The 18,456-nt window shown below is 38.4% G+C and overlaps 1 protein-coding gene across 5 annotated transcripts in view; it reads right to left on the reverse strand.

Annotated features, from left to right (window-relative positions):
* CDC42BPA (CDC42 binding protein kinase alpha) overlaps nucleotides 1–18,456 on the reverse strand; it is a 333,906-nt gene that overhangs the window by 75,798 nt on the left and 239,652 nt on the right. For all 5 annotated transcript variants that reach the window (XM_019549566.1, XM_019549565.1, XM_019549564.1 and 2 more), the window contains exons 12-16: nucleotides 18,170–18,303; nucleotides 15,890–16,132; nucleotides 15,479–15,589; nucleotides 7,659–7,906; nucleotides 1,498–1,603 (exon numbers count right to left, since the gene is read on the reverse strand). In XM_019549566.1, the coding sequence (XP_019405111.1) occupies nucleotides 1,498–1,603; nucleotides 7,659–7,906; nucleotides 15,479–15,589; nucleotides 15,890–16,132; nucleotides 18,170–18,303 (842 nt within the window). The remainder of the gene's footprint in view (nucleotides 1–1,497; nucleotides 1,604–7,658; nucleotides 7,907–15,478; nucleotides 15,590–15,889; nucleotides 16,133–18,169; nucleotides 18,304–18,456) is intronic.

Genomic DNA, 18,456 nt, shown 5'->3' on the forward strand with positions numbered 1-18,456 from the left:
AAGCCTTTTTAGTCTATCAACAGCTGTGACTTCACCCTTGTGTTGGCCTGAGCTGATCAAGGAGTTTTATTTCTCTGTGCTCTACCTTTTAGTACCTCTTTTAAAAACCCTGCATCAATCATAATGAGTTCCTTGTGACATCTGCTTTTATGTCTAGACTTAGCTGTGTTGAAAGGCCCTTTGTAAGGACCAAAACTGCATTTCTTCTTCAGAAAACAAATCAGAATTGGAGTTACTATCAGAATGAGACTCCTGCAATATTTTTGACAAGACTTAGGACTTCTCTTTTATGTACAGATATGGATGTACATTGCTTGCAGAAGCATAAGATGAAAGAAAGGGCTTGAGCAAAGCAAGAAATGCAAGACACCCTGATCTTCTGTTCCAGTTCTGCTCTGTAGCTATGAGATCTTCTGCTTGTTCAGCAGGAGCCAGGCCTAAGAAAGTATTGCATAGCCTTGTCTCTCCAGACACTTTAATTCTCCACCTATGCCCAATTCCACTTCATCTTCTTCCATATTTGAAACATATTACATCTATACCTAGCAGTTCACCTACCCATACCAAACTTGGATTGGCAACATTGAATGCAGCCCACTGTGTTCAGCAGCCTAGTGGGTAGACAACTTACTCAGAAAGTGGGCCCTAAGTCCTCCACAATCTGAGCTGATTTGAACCCTTCAATGCCTTAACCACCAGGCTACAGAACAGGCTAGATAAAGGTAGTTACCACCCTGCCCTGTTGAAGGTGGATCACTGGGCAGATGAGCATACAAGAGTCATGGTATCAGAAGGGCAAGCAAGAGGGAGCTGGACTCTGTAGCTTAGTGATTGGGTGGGGGAGGGATCAGATTCCTTGGTTCCAGTCCCTGGTCCTAAAACTGTTTGTGCATTTTACAGTTAAATAAAAAACAATCACTCTAGTGGCAGAGATTGGAAGCTGGGGTTTCTTTCCCCTCCCAGGTGATGCTTTCCATGCTGGTCCACTTAGGCATGCTCCCTGTTGGTAGTCCATCCCAAGGACTGTTGCTTTCTGGGCTGCCTAGTGGCTCAGCTTCATCAGGAAAAGTGATGCATGCCTTTGCTTAACATACTCCAGGTGTGCTTTCTCCTATTCTGTGTTAAGTGGAAGCTAAACTGAGGCACTTTGTCCCCATTTCATTCACAATGTGCTATTCAGGAGGCAGCTACTCTGATTTAGCTTTTACTTGCCATAAGGTAGAGGTAGACATATGAATCAGTTACCATGGAAGGAACAGCCCTCCACCCCTATTAACTCAGTAGAGCTTTTCTGTCCAAAGCATGAATTATGGGGTCTAATAAATAAGAGGTACCCCATCTGGAGACAAGAATATAGGGTCTATATATAGGAATATAGGGAATGTAGTATAGGTCATGATAGAGATGGATACTGTGGATCCAATTTATATAATCTCCAACACAGGATATACTGAAAGTTGAACTGCTAACCAAGCCACTCACATAAGCAATTCTCACCTTATCTAGCTCATTTGAGAGCTTTTTGTTTTCCTCCATTAATAGAATTTTCTCGCGTTCGTACTTCTGTTTGAATTCTGCTTCAAACTCCTCTCTTTCACTTTGGCTAAGGTGTAATGAAAATACAGTAAGTTTCACATTATCCTACCTCATTATTTCCTTAAATCTAATTATGGTTGCAATGTGTAACTATATAAGGACTGTGAAGCATACAAAAAGGTGAAAATATTATATAGGAAACCTACTAAACTGTGAATGTGATTATCTGCTTAATCTTAGGACTCTGAAACAGTGTGTTCAATGTTATTAGTACAGATATTAACCTTCTTTTGCTGCAGGATTAATATAGCTAACATTTATCAACTTCTTAGAAGTACTTCATTCTTTAGGGCAATCTTCCAAACTCATCGGCAGTTTTTATTTTGCAAAATAAAATATATCAATCTATTATGATTTCAAGGGATCGCCACAGAGTTGAAGACACTCACAGGTAAGGGAAAGCCCTTTCGTATACATTGTTTTGTTAAGAAGACATTTTACTTTTCACACATCTTTGCACTTCTAGCTCCTAGGCAGGATTACAGACAGAATTGTCAGATGCAAGACCTAGACATATTAGCATCTCATGTGTGAAACACACATTGGTCTAGCAAGATTGATCCCATGAAGAGAAAAGCTGCTGCTTAAACTATTCCCAGGCTAATTTAACAAATGTAAAAGGATGTTTATTTGAACCCATTCAAGGTTCATCTATCAGTATCAATAAGAAGTGGACAGATAAGCTGACATCTTGGGATACATCATGATTGAACTGTAGGTTCTAATACAGGCAGATTCTGAAATCTGTTCTGTTTTTTCTTCTGTGGAAAGCCTCCAGGCTGGCTGCTGTTCTGAACTCTTCCCTACTCAGGTGGATTTCATTTAGCAGGGAGACAGCACATGTAATAAACTGTCATATCAATCAACATTATCATATTCAAGGAACCTTGTGAACTTGCAGATGAATGAAGCTGTAAGACACTCCCTGTCAAAGGGAATATGATTTTCTCAATCCTCAAGATCAGAAAAAAGGTAGTATAGCACAGAAGAGCCATAAACCCCCTCAAATCCATCCCATTTACTTGTAGAGACTCATGAATATTATTTTATGGCATTTCAGTTTCATAGTAATGGCTAGTAACTAGGATGTAGTTTGCTAATAGGTTGATGAGATAGTGCCAGGTAGATAGTAGGTAAAATTATAATGGCCCATCTATTATGACACTGAAGATAGTGCTCAGTAAAAGGCCATAAAAAATAAAAAACATTGGAAACTGTCTTGAAGTTTAAATTGCAACCAGATCAATATTTCAGATTATGGGATGGAGAATTATGTCTTCATCTAACTCTGTCTTTGAGATGGAACTTGGCAAAGTTATAACAATTCTGCAAGAACATCCTTAAAAACTGAGAAGCCATCAGTGGTTACACTGAACCCGTTTAAGAATATTCCTGGTTTGAATTTCCTATTCCTAATTTGAAATTCATTTAGTGTTGCAACCAGACTTTGAAATATAGTACAGCATATTAGGCTCATCACTGAAATTGTTTGTTGCTAGGCATCCTTTGAAACATAACACTTCACTCTAGCAATGTAACATATTATTATTGGTACTGTATGACTTCCATTCTGAAATCCACCACCACCACCCTCTCCCAGACCTTGAGATTCCACGCATATGACGAGCAGACTGGGTAATAAGCAGAAAAGAATTAAAGGAAACAGGTCTTGCTACCATGAACAAGACATGGGTTCAAGGCTAACTTCTCAGACAGTAGGTCAACCTTTTTTTCTTTCAGCACTTGGCTAATATTTTTGTTCAGCATTGTGCATTTAAAATGTATTTTGTTTTGGCTGCTTTAGACTTTTCTAAAATGTGCTCTTTCTAGGCTTGCTCACAGTTGGTGAATTCATATCAACTTTTGTTAGGTCGGTGAGCGCAACTGATGTTTTTTGGATTTTTTGTAAGCAAAGTCATTAATTGCAGTGGCAGTAGTCATCATGCCAGTGAATCAAACTGGTAAGGGAAGCAAAGGGGAAGATAGAGAAGCTGAAGTAAAGAAAATGTGGCCTCAGAAATAAGGAGTGAGTGCAGAGATCTACCAACTGTCCTCAAGTATCTCATCTAGCCTGAAATGCCTGGCTTAGAAAAGTGACAGATTCCAGTGGCATATCTTGGGTAGGCATAAAGAACAAAATGCCACAAGCTCTCTCTCAGCTATTTCATGTCCTTTTCTAAAACTTAGTTACATATTTGTTCATGAACTTTAGGAAACATGTACATGCCCTAGATTGTCTTTCATTCTCAAAATAACTGAGCAAGCCATAATAAAACAATGTGGAGTACACTCTTATAATGTCATGTTGCTACTTCTGTATTGTGACTGTGGGAGGAGGGCACAAATTATTTTATCATGCTATTCTGAAACCATGGGAAGGGGCCCTGAAGCAAAATTCAAACCTCAAACATTTGACTTATTCACACCACACCCTTTAACAAGACAGACTTACAAAAACTCCCAGCTCAGTAAACCAACCACTAACTGACAGGTTCAAAAGAAACTTCTACAAACAGGATATTCCATGATTATCCCATCTTGTACTTGTCTCTCAAGCATGTGATCCTGACAAAGATCAGAGACAGATTACCACCGTAGTTGGATTACTGGTCTGATCCTGTATTCACATTCTGATGTTCTAGTAGGATGAAGCATTTGTTTCATGCCCTAGTAAATTACAAGGTCTCAGACTTTAACACAGAATCATTATTATGTAGGTAAAGGTAGTGTTTCTTTCTCCCTGCAAGGCACATACAGTTGGACTATCAATACTAAGAATGACTCATATTAGAGGCAGAGAAAATTGAACAATCATATCAATTTAAAAGAAAAATCTCTCTAGAGCAATTCTAATGCAGGTTTTAAAAAAAAGTGAGTGGCGCATGCAGAATACTGTGATACAAAGTTCTTGTTAAACTTTTTTTTGGAATTGACCTAGGTAATTAACTTGTGGCTGTACTACTCATAATATATCTGACAAACCTTTCTGCCACAGCACAGCTTTTATTTACAAACACATACACACATGCGCACACCCACATGAGTCTAAACAGCAGCAAGGTAAGAAGAAAAATGCAATAAAGTTCCATAACTAAAATAATTTTCTTTGATGGAAGACAACCAATTACTAACAGGCACATCATAGCTTTTTATATCTTCATTCCGTAATATTTAAGCATCACTCATAAAAACCTGAGCAATTGCAGATCCAAATCAGCTTATAATTTTTTTCCTCACTTACTTATGTCTGAATCCTGCTCTAGGATCTTCATGGAGTTTCACTGACCACAGCAGGACTCTGCACATGCTTATTCTAGTATCACTTGGTACATGGACAGACATTTATGAAGAATCTAATTCCTACTCCTAATATTAAATAAACGTAGTGTTGCAACCAGACTCTAAAATATAGTACAGCATATTAGGCTCCTCACTAAAATCATTTGTTGCTAGGCATGTTTTGAAACATAACACTTGGCAGTTAGATGTGCCAAAGCCCCTACTGGGACTTAAAGCTGGAGGTTCCTGGCTAAAGGGTCTTGCCCCTCTGCTCAGGGTCAGACTGATCAACATATCTGGGGTCAGAAAGGAATTTCTGACCCCATGGTCAGACTGGTATAGACTGTGGGGTTTTTGCCTTCCTCTGTGTGGGGGGTATGAACCTCTACCTGGGATCTCTTAAGTGCATATTAACAACCTTTTATAGAAGCAGGACACTGGCTGCTGTGGTTCCTCTGCTTTACCTGTGGCAGGTTAGGGTGTTATGTCTTATGTTGTTGTCAGGGTTGACAGCAGTCTTACAAAGAGTTTAGATTATGTGTTTGTATATGATGACTAGGATAGGGATGATCCTGCCTCAGGCAGGGGGTTGGACTAGATGGCCACTAGAGGTCCTTTCCAGCCCTGCTTCTCTAGGATACTTACATCATTATACTCTGGAGACCTGATCTTGCATTATACTGACGTGTTCCTGAGAGGTGCTGAGTGTGTCTTCCACTCCTAGCAAGAGGATCAGACCCTACATTTTGGCTATATGATACATTTTAGTTCAGGATCTGTCTTAGTTACAGCATTTGAAATAAAGGTGATCACTACACACACAAAAATGCACATCTGCTGTACCATTCCTTTTATACTCAGTTCCTTTTCACTTTTTCCTTGGCGAGATCAAAGATCATGTTGGAACTAGATTTCTGAAAAGAGCAAACCAGAGGTAGGGTTGTCTTATGAAATAATCTTGTTATCGCTTTAAAATGGGAAATTGCAACTGTATAACTTGGAGCTGTAATCTGATAAGATCACACAAACTCAGCAGTATCAGGGCTGGTCGCTGTTTGGATGAGAGAATTCCAAGAAAATTTTTGTGCCGCAGGAAGTGGTGCTAGTGATTCATTAAAAGGCCTTATTCCTTCTGAGTCAGCCCTGAACTAACATACCAAAGTGTATTGTGCTAGTCAGTCACATTTATAATCCTATTTTGAGTTACTAAAGATGTGTCCTATTTACATTTGTAAGGTTTCTAGCCTCAATATTCTGGTTAAGCTTTTGTGGCATATTGATAACATGCTGATTATGTACGTTTTACCTAGAATTTCAACTGAATGTTAGCCTTTCCTTCCTGTCCTAAAAAAAAGCTATGACATTGCCACAGAATGGGCTGTTGTATGTCCATCCCAAAGATGGCTGTAATTCTAACAATATTCCAAGTGATTCCTAGAAATAAGAGAAGTAGGGCTGGAAGGGGCCTCCAGAGGTCATCTAGTCCATCCTCCTGCCTGAGGCAGGATCATCCCTATCCAAACTATCCTATGCAAAGCCATAATCTAAACTGTTTGTAAGACTACTGTCAACCCTGACACAATACAAGACATAACATCCTAACCGGCCCACCTCATCTGAAAGTCTTTGAGTTACCTCATCACTGTATCCTACTTTCTACCATCAGCATCATACCTGTAAGGCCAAGAGAAAGTGTCTGGCTGCAGTAAGAATTGGGTATCCATAGGAACAAAAAAGGCTACTTCCTGTAGATCTTATATTCTGTTGACACTCTCCTGAAGTATAGCTGTCATGTCAGATGTCTCTGCTAACCTGAAATTAGCTTGGCATCCTTGACTCCCATTCATTCTTACACTACAGTTTGCCAAGCTGCCAATAGGAGGTAATGCCGCTTAAGGCAGCAGTAAAATGCAACACAATATATTCTTGTACGTAGCCCCAAAAAGAAACAGAGCCCCCAAAGGGAAATAGAGCATCTTCCCTGCCTCCCGTCTCTTTTTATTCCTTTGTTTGGTTCTCACACTGTAGCTATGGACGTGCAGCTCTCATTACGTTTTGCCTTTCTGAGTTACACTTCTTGGTTCTCCTATTCCACTTTCTGCTGTGTAACAGGAAAGAGAGGACGTGTACCGCTGTCTGTAAAGCACTTTGAAATTTATATGAATGAAAGTACTTCATACAATCAGGTTACTACTAGTAGTACATTAAGATAAACTTGTCTTTACTGATGAATACTTTGAGAAACATTCTCCAGGCTAATTATCAGCTCCACCACCTGGAAGAAAAGCAGGACTTTGACAAATCACTCTGTCAGTACAGATGAAAGGGTCTGTATCTACAGGAGCCTAATGACAGATGTTAGCACTGGATAAAACCCAGGATGAGTCAACCTTAAGCCACCTTAAATGACTGTTCTTGTGCCAGCAGGAATGCAAGCAGCAGATGACCTCTCACATTTCAGTTTTCCAATCAACTGATGAAATGACCAAGAGGAAAAAGAATGCTAAAAAATTATTCAAGCTGTAACTTAAACCCCAGGAGCCAAATTTTCACAGTGCAGAATTTGACCCAAGAATATATATAATTTTCAGGGGTAGCTTTCTTTGAACAAGGCTGGTAAATGGATTTCAGTTATTTTTCTTGTTTACACATTATACTCTGACATCAGGTCTACCAAAATGAATCTGGAGCCAGAACCCCTGGACCGATGGTATGTTTTGAAATTACATTTGGAACTATTAAGGTATCTAGAATTCACTGGGAAGCTCTAGGGCTGCACTTACCTCTCTCTCCTGGTCTTTTCTAATTTGTCTTTCAAGATCATAATCTCTTTCTTGAGGGCGAGCTGCTGGCTCTCTGCATCCCGCAGTTCTTTCTTCAAGTTTTTGATTTCATTAGCATGCATTAGCTCTCGTTTGGATAGTTCCTCTTCATAGAAAACACTTTTCTTTTCCCAGTCGGCCTTTAATTTAGTGATCTCTTGCTGATGTTCTGTGCTGCTCACCCCTGGTGAGCGACCAATTTGCTTTTGCTAAAAAAGGAACAGCTCAACATTAGTTTTCTTGCATAGCAGAACACTGAAAATGTATGCTTAATAATAACTCAATCTTGATATACACAATCTTATGTTTAGAACATGGCACACTGTGTGAGTATAATTCATACAACAGACTGCAGTTACATATATGCATTTATCTCAACTGTTTAAAAGTCAGTGTCAGAACACAGTTAAGTCCAATTCTCTACTCTCTTCCTGTAGGCTAGCCACTTGCATGTTATTTTCAAATCATGGCATAATATGGTTATATCACACTTTGGAATGTTAAAAGCCACATTCTGCCTACTTACAGGCAACCAGAAAGAGACCACAGGGTTTATTTTTGTGTTTCCCCAACACAAGCCCTTTGAGTTCACAAACTGGAAGACCAGTCACATAAAATTCAAGTGACACCCTGGAGTAGGAAAAGATATAAAGTCCCCTAATCTTACCAAGACCTCTTCTGATTCCAACTCACATACTTTCTACATGAATTTTTCACATAAGCAATTTGTGAGACAGCTATAAGGCAGCAATTCAGAAACATCAATGCTGACTAGAACACAGGTGTCAAATATGACCAATCTGAAACCTTTTGGCCAGCAGCTTGGAAAAAGAACTAGGATGCAGTTCATCTAAATTTATCATGTATGCCACACCAGACAAGTGGGGAAAACAAACTCGAAGCACCAAGAATGATAGCTTCTTCAGTCTGTATCAGTTTGAATGCTGCACAGCTGTTTGGCAAGGTCTGCTATTTCAACATTGCTTGGGTTATCTCTGAAAGCAAAGGACCGATATTCTGCACCCACTACAGCTTTCCTACTGACTAGTCTGGAAGAAACTGTACACTCAAAATGAAGCAGAGCCTATTTGACTGAGTATTAATCACCATCTGCTGTTCAAGTCTTAAAATCCAACACTAAGTCCCAAAATGAAAAGTGCCTTTTAACAAAAGGACATGGAATAGATCAGGTTTTTAAAATCCCTGAAACTTAATTATAAAATATATAAAATAAAATATTTAGTAAAGCAACATGGTGCTTTAGGCAGGGCAGTTCAACTAGAAGCCTAAGATAAAATCCCTGAGAGATCAGCGTGTCTAGTTATAATCACCAGCTTTCCCATGAGCTAATAAAATTCTCCTCAGTCAGCATCAACCAAGGGTTTGTGTACCTTTACTTTGCTGATGCATAAACAGATGTTGATAGCTACAGGCTGGCCAAGAAAACTTATATCATCTGCATTTCTATTGGACATCTATCTGAAGAAAAATAAGCCTTGCTACCAACTTCGGCTTGGGAATGCATAATCAATTAGATATGTAGTTTCACCCATTTACAATATCACAAGATTACCTCAATCAGAGCAAAGACACAACAATCTAAGGGTAAAATCTTACCCTTATGACAGAATCAAACTAGGGAATAAGAGAACGATCCCATCTGAAGATGTCACAGGGCAGGCAAGTGTGGAATAGAGCATAGGGATACATTGCTGGGCAGATATCAACAACCATTTCACAGGTTCGCTGCTGCCTGACATGCTAGTTTTCTTCACTGAAACCTATCCACAGCAGGTACAGTAGGTAAAACAGCAACCTTATGTACCAGAAAGTTCCAATGTAATTTCAAAGATATTCTAAAGCACCAAAACATGAGCCCACAGGACAGAAGAGTTGCTAGTGTGAGAGAAAGTGGTTGGCGAGCGATTGGGTATTGTTTCAAGAACAAAATATTAAAACAGAACTAGAGTTCAACAGTAGCATAAGGAATAGAAAATATAGTCTGAGCTGGCCCAAGCCTGATCTCCTGCTGCATGCATAAATGTTTTCATATGCATTTCCCTGAGTGCACAAACAGTGTAACTGTGAGGCACAAAAGGATGCAATATACTTATTTGCACACAGATGGTTAAAGGGCATGTTTGAAAATTTGAACAAGCTTCTTTACCTTAAATAAAGAAAACAATACTAGCCTACCTCACAAAGATGATACAATTAATAATGTTACTAAGTGTATTCAAATATAATTATAACATGGAGGCACTGTTTACAACTGCAAAGGCAGTATCACATTTTGAACATCAGTATGCATATGGAACACCATCACATGAGACTGCAGTAATGCTTTGTGGATTCAGAACTGTGAAGATTCAAATATGGTCACTCAATGTAATCATATTTTCTCCTTTATCCCAGCTGAACACATTGTTAAAAGTTAATCTTGGAAGACTTTCTGCTTGGCTTCTGTGAGATTAGCCCTTAGCGATACTATTTTTTGCTAGTTTTTATTCAAAATACACAGCTTCCATCTTCCATAGGTAAGAGTATTTTGCAGTGACACAATCAAGGCTTTTACTGGGTGAGTATGGTTAAGAATCTGTTTGTGATACACAGCTTTTTTATTTATAAAATGTTGGTTAAAGAAACTCTATAAGGAAGCAAATATATTTAAGCTGAACAGGCATATGCTTTGGCAATAATTTTTCTGTTGTTATTTTTCTTTATTAAATAACCTGTCATGGCTCAGGTAGGGGAAAACAGGCAGGGGGCTGGGAATGTAATTTTAAACATGTCAAATATTTAAAAAATACATAATTTATTTTAAGTTTGTCTAGAGTGCTCCTGTCAGTGAAGGTTTGGGAACACACGCACAAATGTAAAAAATATGCTCATAAAACTTTCAAATGACATCAAAGTCCAAAGCTTCCTGTTTTCACACCACACTTTCTTGTTCACAAATTCTACCATCCCTTTTTCCAGACCCCAAAAAATCCTGGTAAAACAGGCATGCTTTGAAATTCCAGCTGGAACATACTGAAAAACATTCAGCAACATAAAGAAAAGGGGTTTTACATTTTTATTGAAAAAAGTCAGCACTAGGTATTAGCATTTAAGCTGACTGCAATAAGGAGGAACTGAAAGACTAAAATTTCTATAGAGCTATACTGGTAATATAATAACAATACAATGCAAGAATAATGGGAAATATATAGGAGATGCTGAACATCTTTGTGTATCATTAAATTTAGGACTTAATTGTCCTAGCAGAGATTTGGCAGGATAAATCACATCACTGGAGTACTGCTTAATAAACATCATGGTTTGTACAGAAGGAGAAGAAAGTAAGTGTTGTGTTATATGACATCTGCACATCTCCAGGGAACAACTCTATTCCTATAATGGGGGCACATATGCACCCACAGTGGGCAACAGAATTGCTCCTACACTTCAGACAGGTAACTGAGAGTTGGTTGCAAGCTGCATTTTGATTATACACATACACTAGTAAAATAAGGTTCTGCCCTATGTGGACAAATTACATGAAAACTTGTCAGCTGGGCTTGATGTAATTTACTCTAAGGTTCTTGGGTAACTGACTGAAGAAATCTTGGGGCTGTTAGTGGAGAATACATGATCCAGAAGACTGGAAAAGGCACCTATCTTGAACAAGGGGAAAAAGGAAGACCCAAGGGGTTACTGACCAGCCAGTCTTCAATTTCCAGAAAGATACTGAAAAAAAATGCACAACCCATTTGTAAACACCTAAAAGATAAAAATCACTCTGGATTTGTGAAAAACAAGGCATATCAAAACAATCAAATTTCTTTCTATGAAAGGGAATAGGCTTGGTGGATAGAGGAGAAGCAGCGGATGTGATATATCTAGAGTTTAACCAGCCTTTTGGCATTCACTTTCACAATAGCCTCATAAGCACACTAAGAAAAGGTGGTCCAGATGAATCTACTGTAATATATACAGACAAACCATTAGAAAAAGTACTTAAAGAGCAGTTAGTTATGACTTACAATCAAACTAGAAGGTTACATCAACTAGGTTCCCCAGGGGGTTGTCCTGTGCTTGATACTATTCTATATTTTCCTTAAAGGTTTGGTTGGTAGAATAGAGAACACACTTATTTAATGTGTATACAGTACTGAGTTGGAAACTGTTGCAAGCACTTTGGGAAATAGGATCAGAATTCAAAACAATCTTGACAAATTGGAGAAATGGCCTGAAATAAGTGGAATTTAATCAGGACAAGTACACTAAGGTAGGACTAACCAACTGCACAAATACTAAAAGAGGTATAACTGGAAAGGCAGGATTTTTCCTGCAAAGTGTCTGAAGGTTATTGTAAATGACAAACTAAGCATAAGACAACAATATCATCATACTGTTGCAATGAGATATATTAATAGGAGTGTCATGTGTCAGGAATACGAGATAATTTTTCCATTCCACTCAGCTCTTGCATTGCCTTCAAAAAAGATGTGAATCAACTGCAGTGTCCAGAGAAGAGCAATAAAAATGATGTGAGATTGAGAAAACATGACTAGAAATAAAGATGGAAAGAAATGGAGTTGTTTTAGTCTAGAGAACAGAAGACTGAAGAGAGACCTAATAACAGTGTTAAAATATGTGAAAGGTCATTAAAAAGAAGGATGTTATAAACAGTTGTTCATGTCCACTGGGGACAGGACAAAAAGGAACGAGCTTAAAGTACAGCAAGGGAGAATTAAACATTAAAAAAAGCTTTAGCTGTGAAAACAGTGAAGCAATGGAACAGATTACCTAGAAAGGTAGTAGGATCTCCATCATAGGAGGTTTTTGAGAGCAGATTAGAGAAACAGCTTTCAGGAGTGGTTTAGATACAACTTGGTCTTGGCCTGGTACGTGGGGATAAACTAGATGACCCTTCAAAGTCCCTTCCAGCTCTATTTTCTAAGATTCTTTCTGGAGTGACACACATACCAAGCAATGCTGAACTGTAGAGTCACCATGACTTGAAAGGCTGTTGATTTTGTTGGGGCCCAGCCCAATGAACTATATGGTAAATCGTAAGCCTTTTTGACACTGGACTAATATCATCATTGGCAATCCCTTAATTTGAGAATGATCTCTACCACAGCTCATGGATGGGTTTTGCAGTGACTTAAGAGTCCAATCTTCGAGCCACAGACCTGTTTGCAGATGTTGCAGATTTTTCCACAGGGGAATGTAGGCCATAGGCCAGAATTTCTCTCCTTTTCCTTTCTCCACTCCCTCTTCTCTGCTTCAAGGTGAGACACTTTACTTCGAAATCGGTTGCCACTTGGTTGAAGCTGGAATCAGTCAGCAGCCAGGCACACTAATATCATGCACAGTTTCTACTATATATAGAGTAAATACAAAAGTGCTGCTTATATGTGTGTTTATGGAGTACCCATGCTAAAACTTGCAGCAGTTTCAAAAGAGGTAAATTGCATCAATTTTGGATGAACTAAGTCTATGCATACCTGTAATAATTTCCCTAGATGCAAGTTACTAGATACATATTTATTTCAAGGTCATTATTTTCAAATTTGCCCCTCACTTCCATGTCTTCAAGGAGAACAGGGTTTGACAGTAAGGAGAAGAGGAAGGGGCTTGCAGGGGAAGAGGCTGGGAGGAGGCAAGGGCAAGGGGGCTACCTGAGTTCCCAGATTAATTATCCCTACTATAGCTGTGGAAGGGCAACAAATTCAAGGGAAACCTCCAATAATTCGGTTCTATAACTGAAAAATTATAATAAATTTATACATTTTCCATATATAGAATCTAATTATTGGGAGGCTATCTGATAGTCAAGTAAATATGGTAAATACAAAAGCATAAAGTAATTTAAATACAAACGCCAAAGAACAAGGGAGGAAAGGAGAGGGCACTGGTACGAGGTGAAGATGGGGTGAAGAGATAAAAGGGGAAGAACAAAACCGTTAACTTACTGAAGAACATAGGGATTATAAAAACTAGTCTACGTAATACGATTCAATTGATTCAAGGATGATTTCTTGTTCCACAGTTTCAGGTTCAAGTTATGTTTTAAAGTTTTGGTGTTTAAGAACAGCTATTCTGAGGTCAGTGATGAAATATCCAGAGAGGTCAAAGTGTTCTGCGCAAGGCTTGTTTTTCTTTCTGGAATTGATAGGTTCATGCCTTTCTGAACAAGTTAGTCTATAATGTGCCACCCTTCTCTGCTTCCTAAAAAGAAGTTACACTTGCCTGTTGAAAAAAAATGCTTAAATATTGAGCATATTTAACATTAATTCAAATTTGGTTATGAACAGACAGTGTTTAAAAATGGCAACCCATTTTTATATGTATCCCCCCCACATGCCACCCAGATCATTTTCTGTTTCATTTACTGACATTGGTCAGGTACAGCAATTCAGAACCTGTAGAGCAGTTAAAGAATAAACTACATCCTATATTCAAGTAACAACCACTACAGCCATCTTAGTTCTGATGCCACACTGTTCATGGCTGCTGGAGACATAAAAACCAGACGGAAGACTGCTTTGTTTTCTGAGAGCAGACTGAATTTGCAACAGTTATGAAATCTGGTTTAAGGAAAAATCAAATCTTCTAAAGCAGGGATCAGCAACCTATGGTCTGCAGGCTGGATCCAGTCTGCAAGGAGGTCCAAACTGGTTTGGGCGATGATGGCACAGAGCTGTACTGTGCAAACCATCTCTTCTTCAGAACTTGAGCCCAGCCATACTCTCCACAGAGCTCTGAGCTGCAGCAAGATGTCTTAACCAATCTGCCACCCTGCCTCTTAATGTTGGCAAGGGTCCCAATGACATTGATTAACAAAACTGTTAACCATAGATTTTAAGCTCAGAAGGGAATGGTCTAGTTTGACCTTCTGCAAAACAAAATTCATGGGATTTCACTTTGTACTTCATGTTTGAAGGCCATAACGTTTAGAAAGGCATCCTATCTTGACTTAGAGACTTCAGGTGATGAAGAATCCATCATATTTCTTAATACAATCATCCACTAATTATCATAATGAGTTAAGTGGAAACAAGATTTTGCCTTATGCAAACACTTATACAGAAACCAGGAAACCTATTTTTTTCCTAATAATCTTTTTGGACCTCTAAAAAGCCTATTATATAATGCCACACAATGGGATAAGAATTTTAGTTTGAACTGGTTAAATTCCTGATTCAGAAAGCATTTATTTATATAAATAATGACACTGAAATTAATAGGACTATTCATTTGTGCAGTTATACTTAAGTGTTTACCAGATTGGGGCCTTACTGGACATACTTACCTAAGATATGCAGTACATTATAATTTTTCCCTTACAATAATTTTTTTAGGCTCATAACTGAAATATATCATTACAACAAATTAATACCCAAAATGTCTTCATAGATATTGTTTGCAATATATTAACAAATTATAAAAGACCTTTTTTGACTTGCAAAGTTAGCAATTAGTAACAGAAGATAATGTCTGGTAATAAATACAGAAAAACTAAGGATTCCTTATAGCGATGCTCCTCTGACTATAACCACCTTTTAATGTCCACATAGGATACTGGTCAAAAGTTTATGCTTGCTGGAACTTTGTTTCTTACACAGCCTTTCATAGTGACAGCATGATATGACTTGTATTTGCATTCAGTACAGAGCAAGGTGAGGTGACAAATTCATAAGACCCTTTTGTTCCATGCCTGAAAACAATTTTACAGCTCAAATCATTGCAGGCTGTTAAGTTTAGAGGTGTCAAAATCAAAGCAGACTAACCTTTAGTCCTTCTAGTTCACTCTCCAGCTGCTTACAGTACTGCTCACTTCGCTCACGCAATTTCCTGTCCTTAGATGCCTCAGCAGCAGCAGCTTCAGTTTGAACTTCCAGCTACAAAAATAATTGTTAACAATAACCAGATTCAGATATTATACTTTTTCTAAACACACTGAGATTTCTTTTAGTGTAAGGGCTGAATGCCCAATTATTAGGCTGAAATTTTTGAATTCTTGAGGAACTAAATTTTGCATACAATGCTATAATCAAATGAATATCACTCTAAAGATTCACAGACTCATATAATTTTATTTAAATAAAGGTAGTGAAATAAGCGTTATTTTGCTTGCCCAAAAAGCCCTTCACATATCATTATTCCTCAAGGACTTTTTAAAACTCCTTTGGACTACTTACTTCTTTTTTTATTCTTTCTGTTCTGCGTAACTCCTGCCTTAAATTTTCTACCTTTTGCATCACCACTTCCATCTCTTCCTCCTTATCTCGGAGCTGGCGGGCAAGTTTCTGTTTTTGGGAGTGCAAGTCTGTCAGTCGCTCATTCATCTCTGAGAACTCCTGCATAGCCAGTTTTCGCTGGCTATGTGCATCTTTCAGCTCTTTGGCTTGGGATTTTAGTCTCTCGCTAGACTCTGTCAGTTCCTACAGATTAAAAAATGGAAAGGTTATAAACATACATAGAGCTACAGGGCTAAATTCTGCCCTACCTTTGGACAAGGGCATGAGGGCTCTAAGCAAAAGGAAACTAAATATTTACATCCTAAAAAAACCACCCACATATGACAGGCTGACTGCTTGCAATGAACTGTGAACATTATTTATGAAGGTCAGAGGCCAAATTAAAAACAACTGCAGCCAACTGAATCTTGAACTTGGCCCACTACACAGATTCAGTGCATGGAGTGGCAATACTTTTGAGACCATCTCATATAACAAAACAATGATGATATTTTAATTCAAAGTATTATTGTCACACTTTTCCTGAATGATTTAAATCAAATAAAGAAAAACTTGCATCATTAAATATTATGTCTGTCAAATAAAAACTTCAAGTGATAAGTGAATGGAAAAATATTTTGTAAAAATCTCCATCTTCAAAGACTTTGGTAATCCTCTACAGTTATAATAACTCCTGTGTTGTATACCTACAGTATCATCAAGTACCAATAGCACAAATTACATATATATTCTTTAAAAGGGCATTTACGTGCAGAAGCCAAATACTGTACTAAGAATAAATCTACAAGGTAAAAATCATGTTGACAAAGCTAATGAAGACTGTAAAGTTATTTTATCCTACCTATTGCCATAAAACCGAGTCCATAAAAATTTGGCTGGATGTCATTAAACAATCCATAGTGGACTGATGCAGGTGAATGGAGAAAAGAGAGCCTAAACATGCATGCAGTATAGGGAAGACAGAAAGCCTACTTTGCCATCTTGTTGGCTATGCAAGTCTAACAGTAGTTTCCAAATGTTCTAGCACTTAAAGAAGACTAAGGGTGCCTGCAGATATGTAGGATGTCTGCTCTGATGTGCTGTAATTATCCCAAGAGCCACTCTAATTAAAGCGCCCCTCCTCTCCCCACCCCTGGAGCACATCGTAAAGATGCCCTTAGAGCCCAGTGCTGCCATGAGAAGATAGATGGATGGTCTCTCAAGCAGATATACAAATCCCAAGGCAGTAATAAATCATTTACAGATCAAAGCCAATACCTTAAATTTACTTAGCAAATTAGCATCCAAAGTACTGGATGCTAATAGTTTAATGCATTCATGATGCAACACCCCATTCAGCAAACAGATGCACCTATACTTTGCACAGTCTTCTGTTTCCCAGTTGGTTTAAGTTATAGCCTAGGGTAGAGCTCAAAATAATAAGTAGCATATGGAAACAAAGTTGGCATAAAAGTAGAAGTGTTACAACCTCCTGAACAGAGGTGGGACAACAAAAGGATGTTGAGAAAGGCTGTCTGCACAGGTGCAGAAATAGCTGGGTTAGCTCAGGTACTTGAAACAGTATAACTACGTTATAGTTATAACATACAGGGTTTCGCCCAGGATCATTAGTCCTGTTATAGCATCAGACAAATGTAGCTATACTTTGGGGTACCTGAACTTGCTTGTTTAGACCTAGCTTGGATTTTTCATGGCATTGCATTGTGATACGTAGAGATATCCAAAAAGGAAGAGAAATAATTCTGGTGAGAATATCTGTATGTTCCCCAAGTTAAACCTTAAATCTTTCAATTTGAGGAACTTTTATCTCCCTCTGCTGGAAATACTCATGCAACACAAAACAACCATCATCAGACTGTTCAGAGCATGACTTTCACCAGACTGATTAAATTAGTACTCTGGGGCAGTTCTCCTATCCTTTGCCTACTAACTGCTATAATTATCATTTTAATCTGAAGCCCAGAAAGGCTTTCTGTGCAGCCAACATGGAGATCATTTCACGGATCTGTTTAATGTCTGGAATCAATCGGCTAGGACCACCCAATGTGAAAGTACACATAATGTTTAAAATGATCTCCTTGTGTCAAAAAAGGAGTGAGAATTCAGAAAGAGTAATACGTTTGCATCATCACCTAATCAATTTTACTGTGAAATTAAGATGTTAAGGGAACATTCATTTAAAATGAAATATAATGAAATTACCAATATAACACTTTTTACCTTATTAAGGTCCTCTCTCTCTTGCTTCAGGCCTCTGATTTGTTTCTCAAAAGCCTTAATTTGCCTGGAAGCATCATCTAATTCTCGTCGTGCAGAACTGGCTTCCTCTAGTTGCTGTTCCAGCTGTCCAGAATCTAGAAAAAAAGCAGTACTCCTAAATACATAAGGGGAAATTTCATAGATTTCATAGACTTTAGGGCTGGAAGGGACCTCGGGAGATCATCGAGTCCAGCCCCCTGCCCAAAGGGCAGGAAGTCAGCTGGGGTCATAGGATCCCAGCAAGATAA

Source organism: Crocodylus porosus, unplaced genomic scaffold (assembly GCF_001723895.1).
Source record: "Crocodylus porosus isolate Cpor-Errol unplaced genomic scaffold, CroPor_comp1, whole genome shotgun sequence".
Classification (NCBI taxonomy): Eukaryota; Metazoa; Chordata; order Crocodylia; family Crocodylidae; genus Crocodylus; species Crocodylus porosus.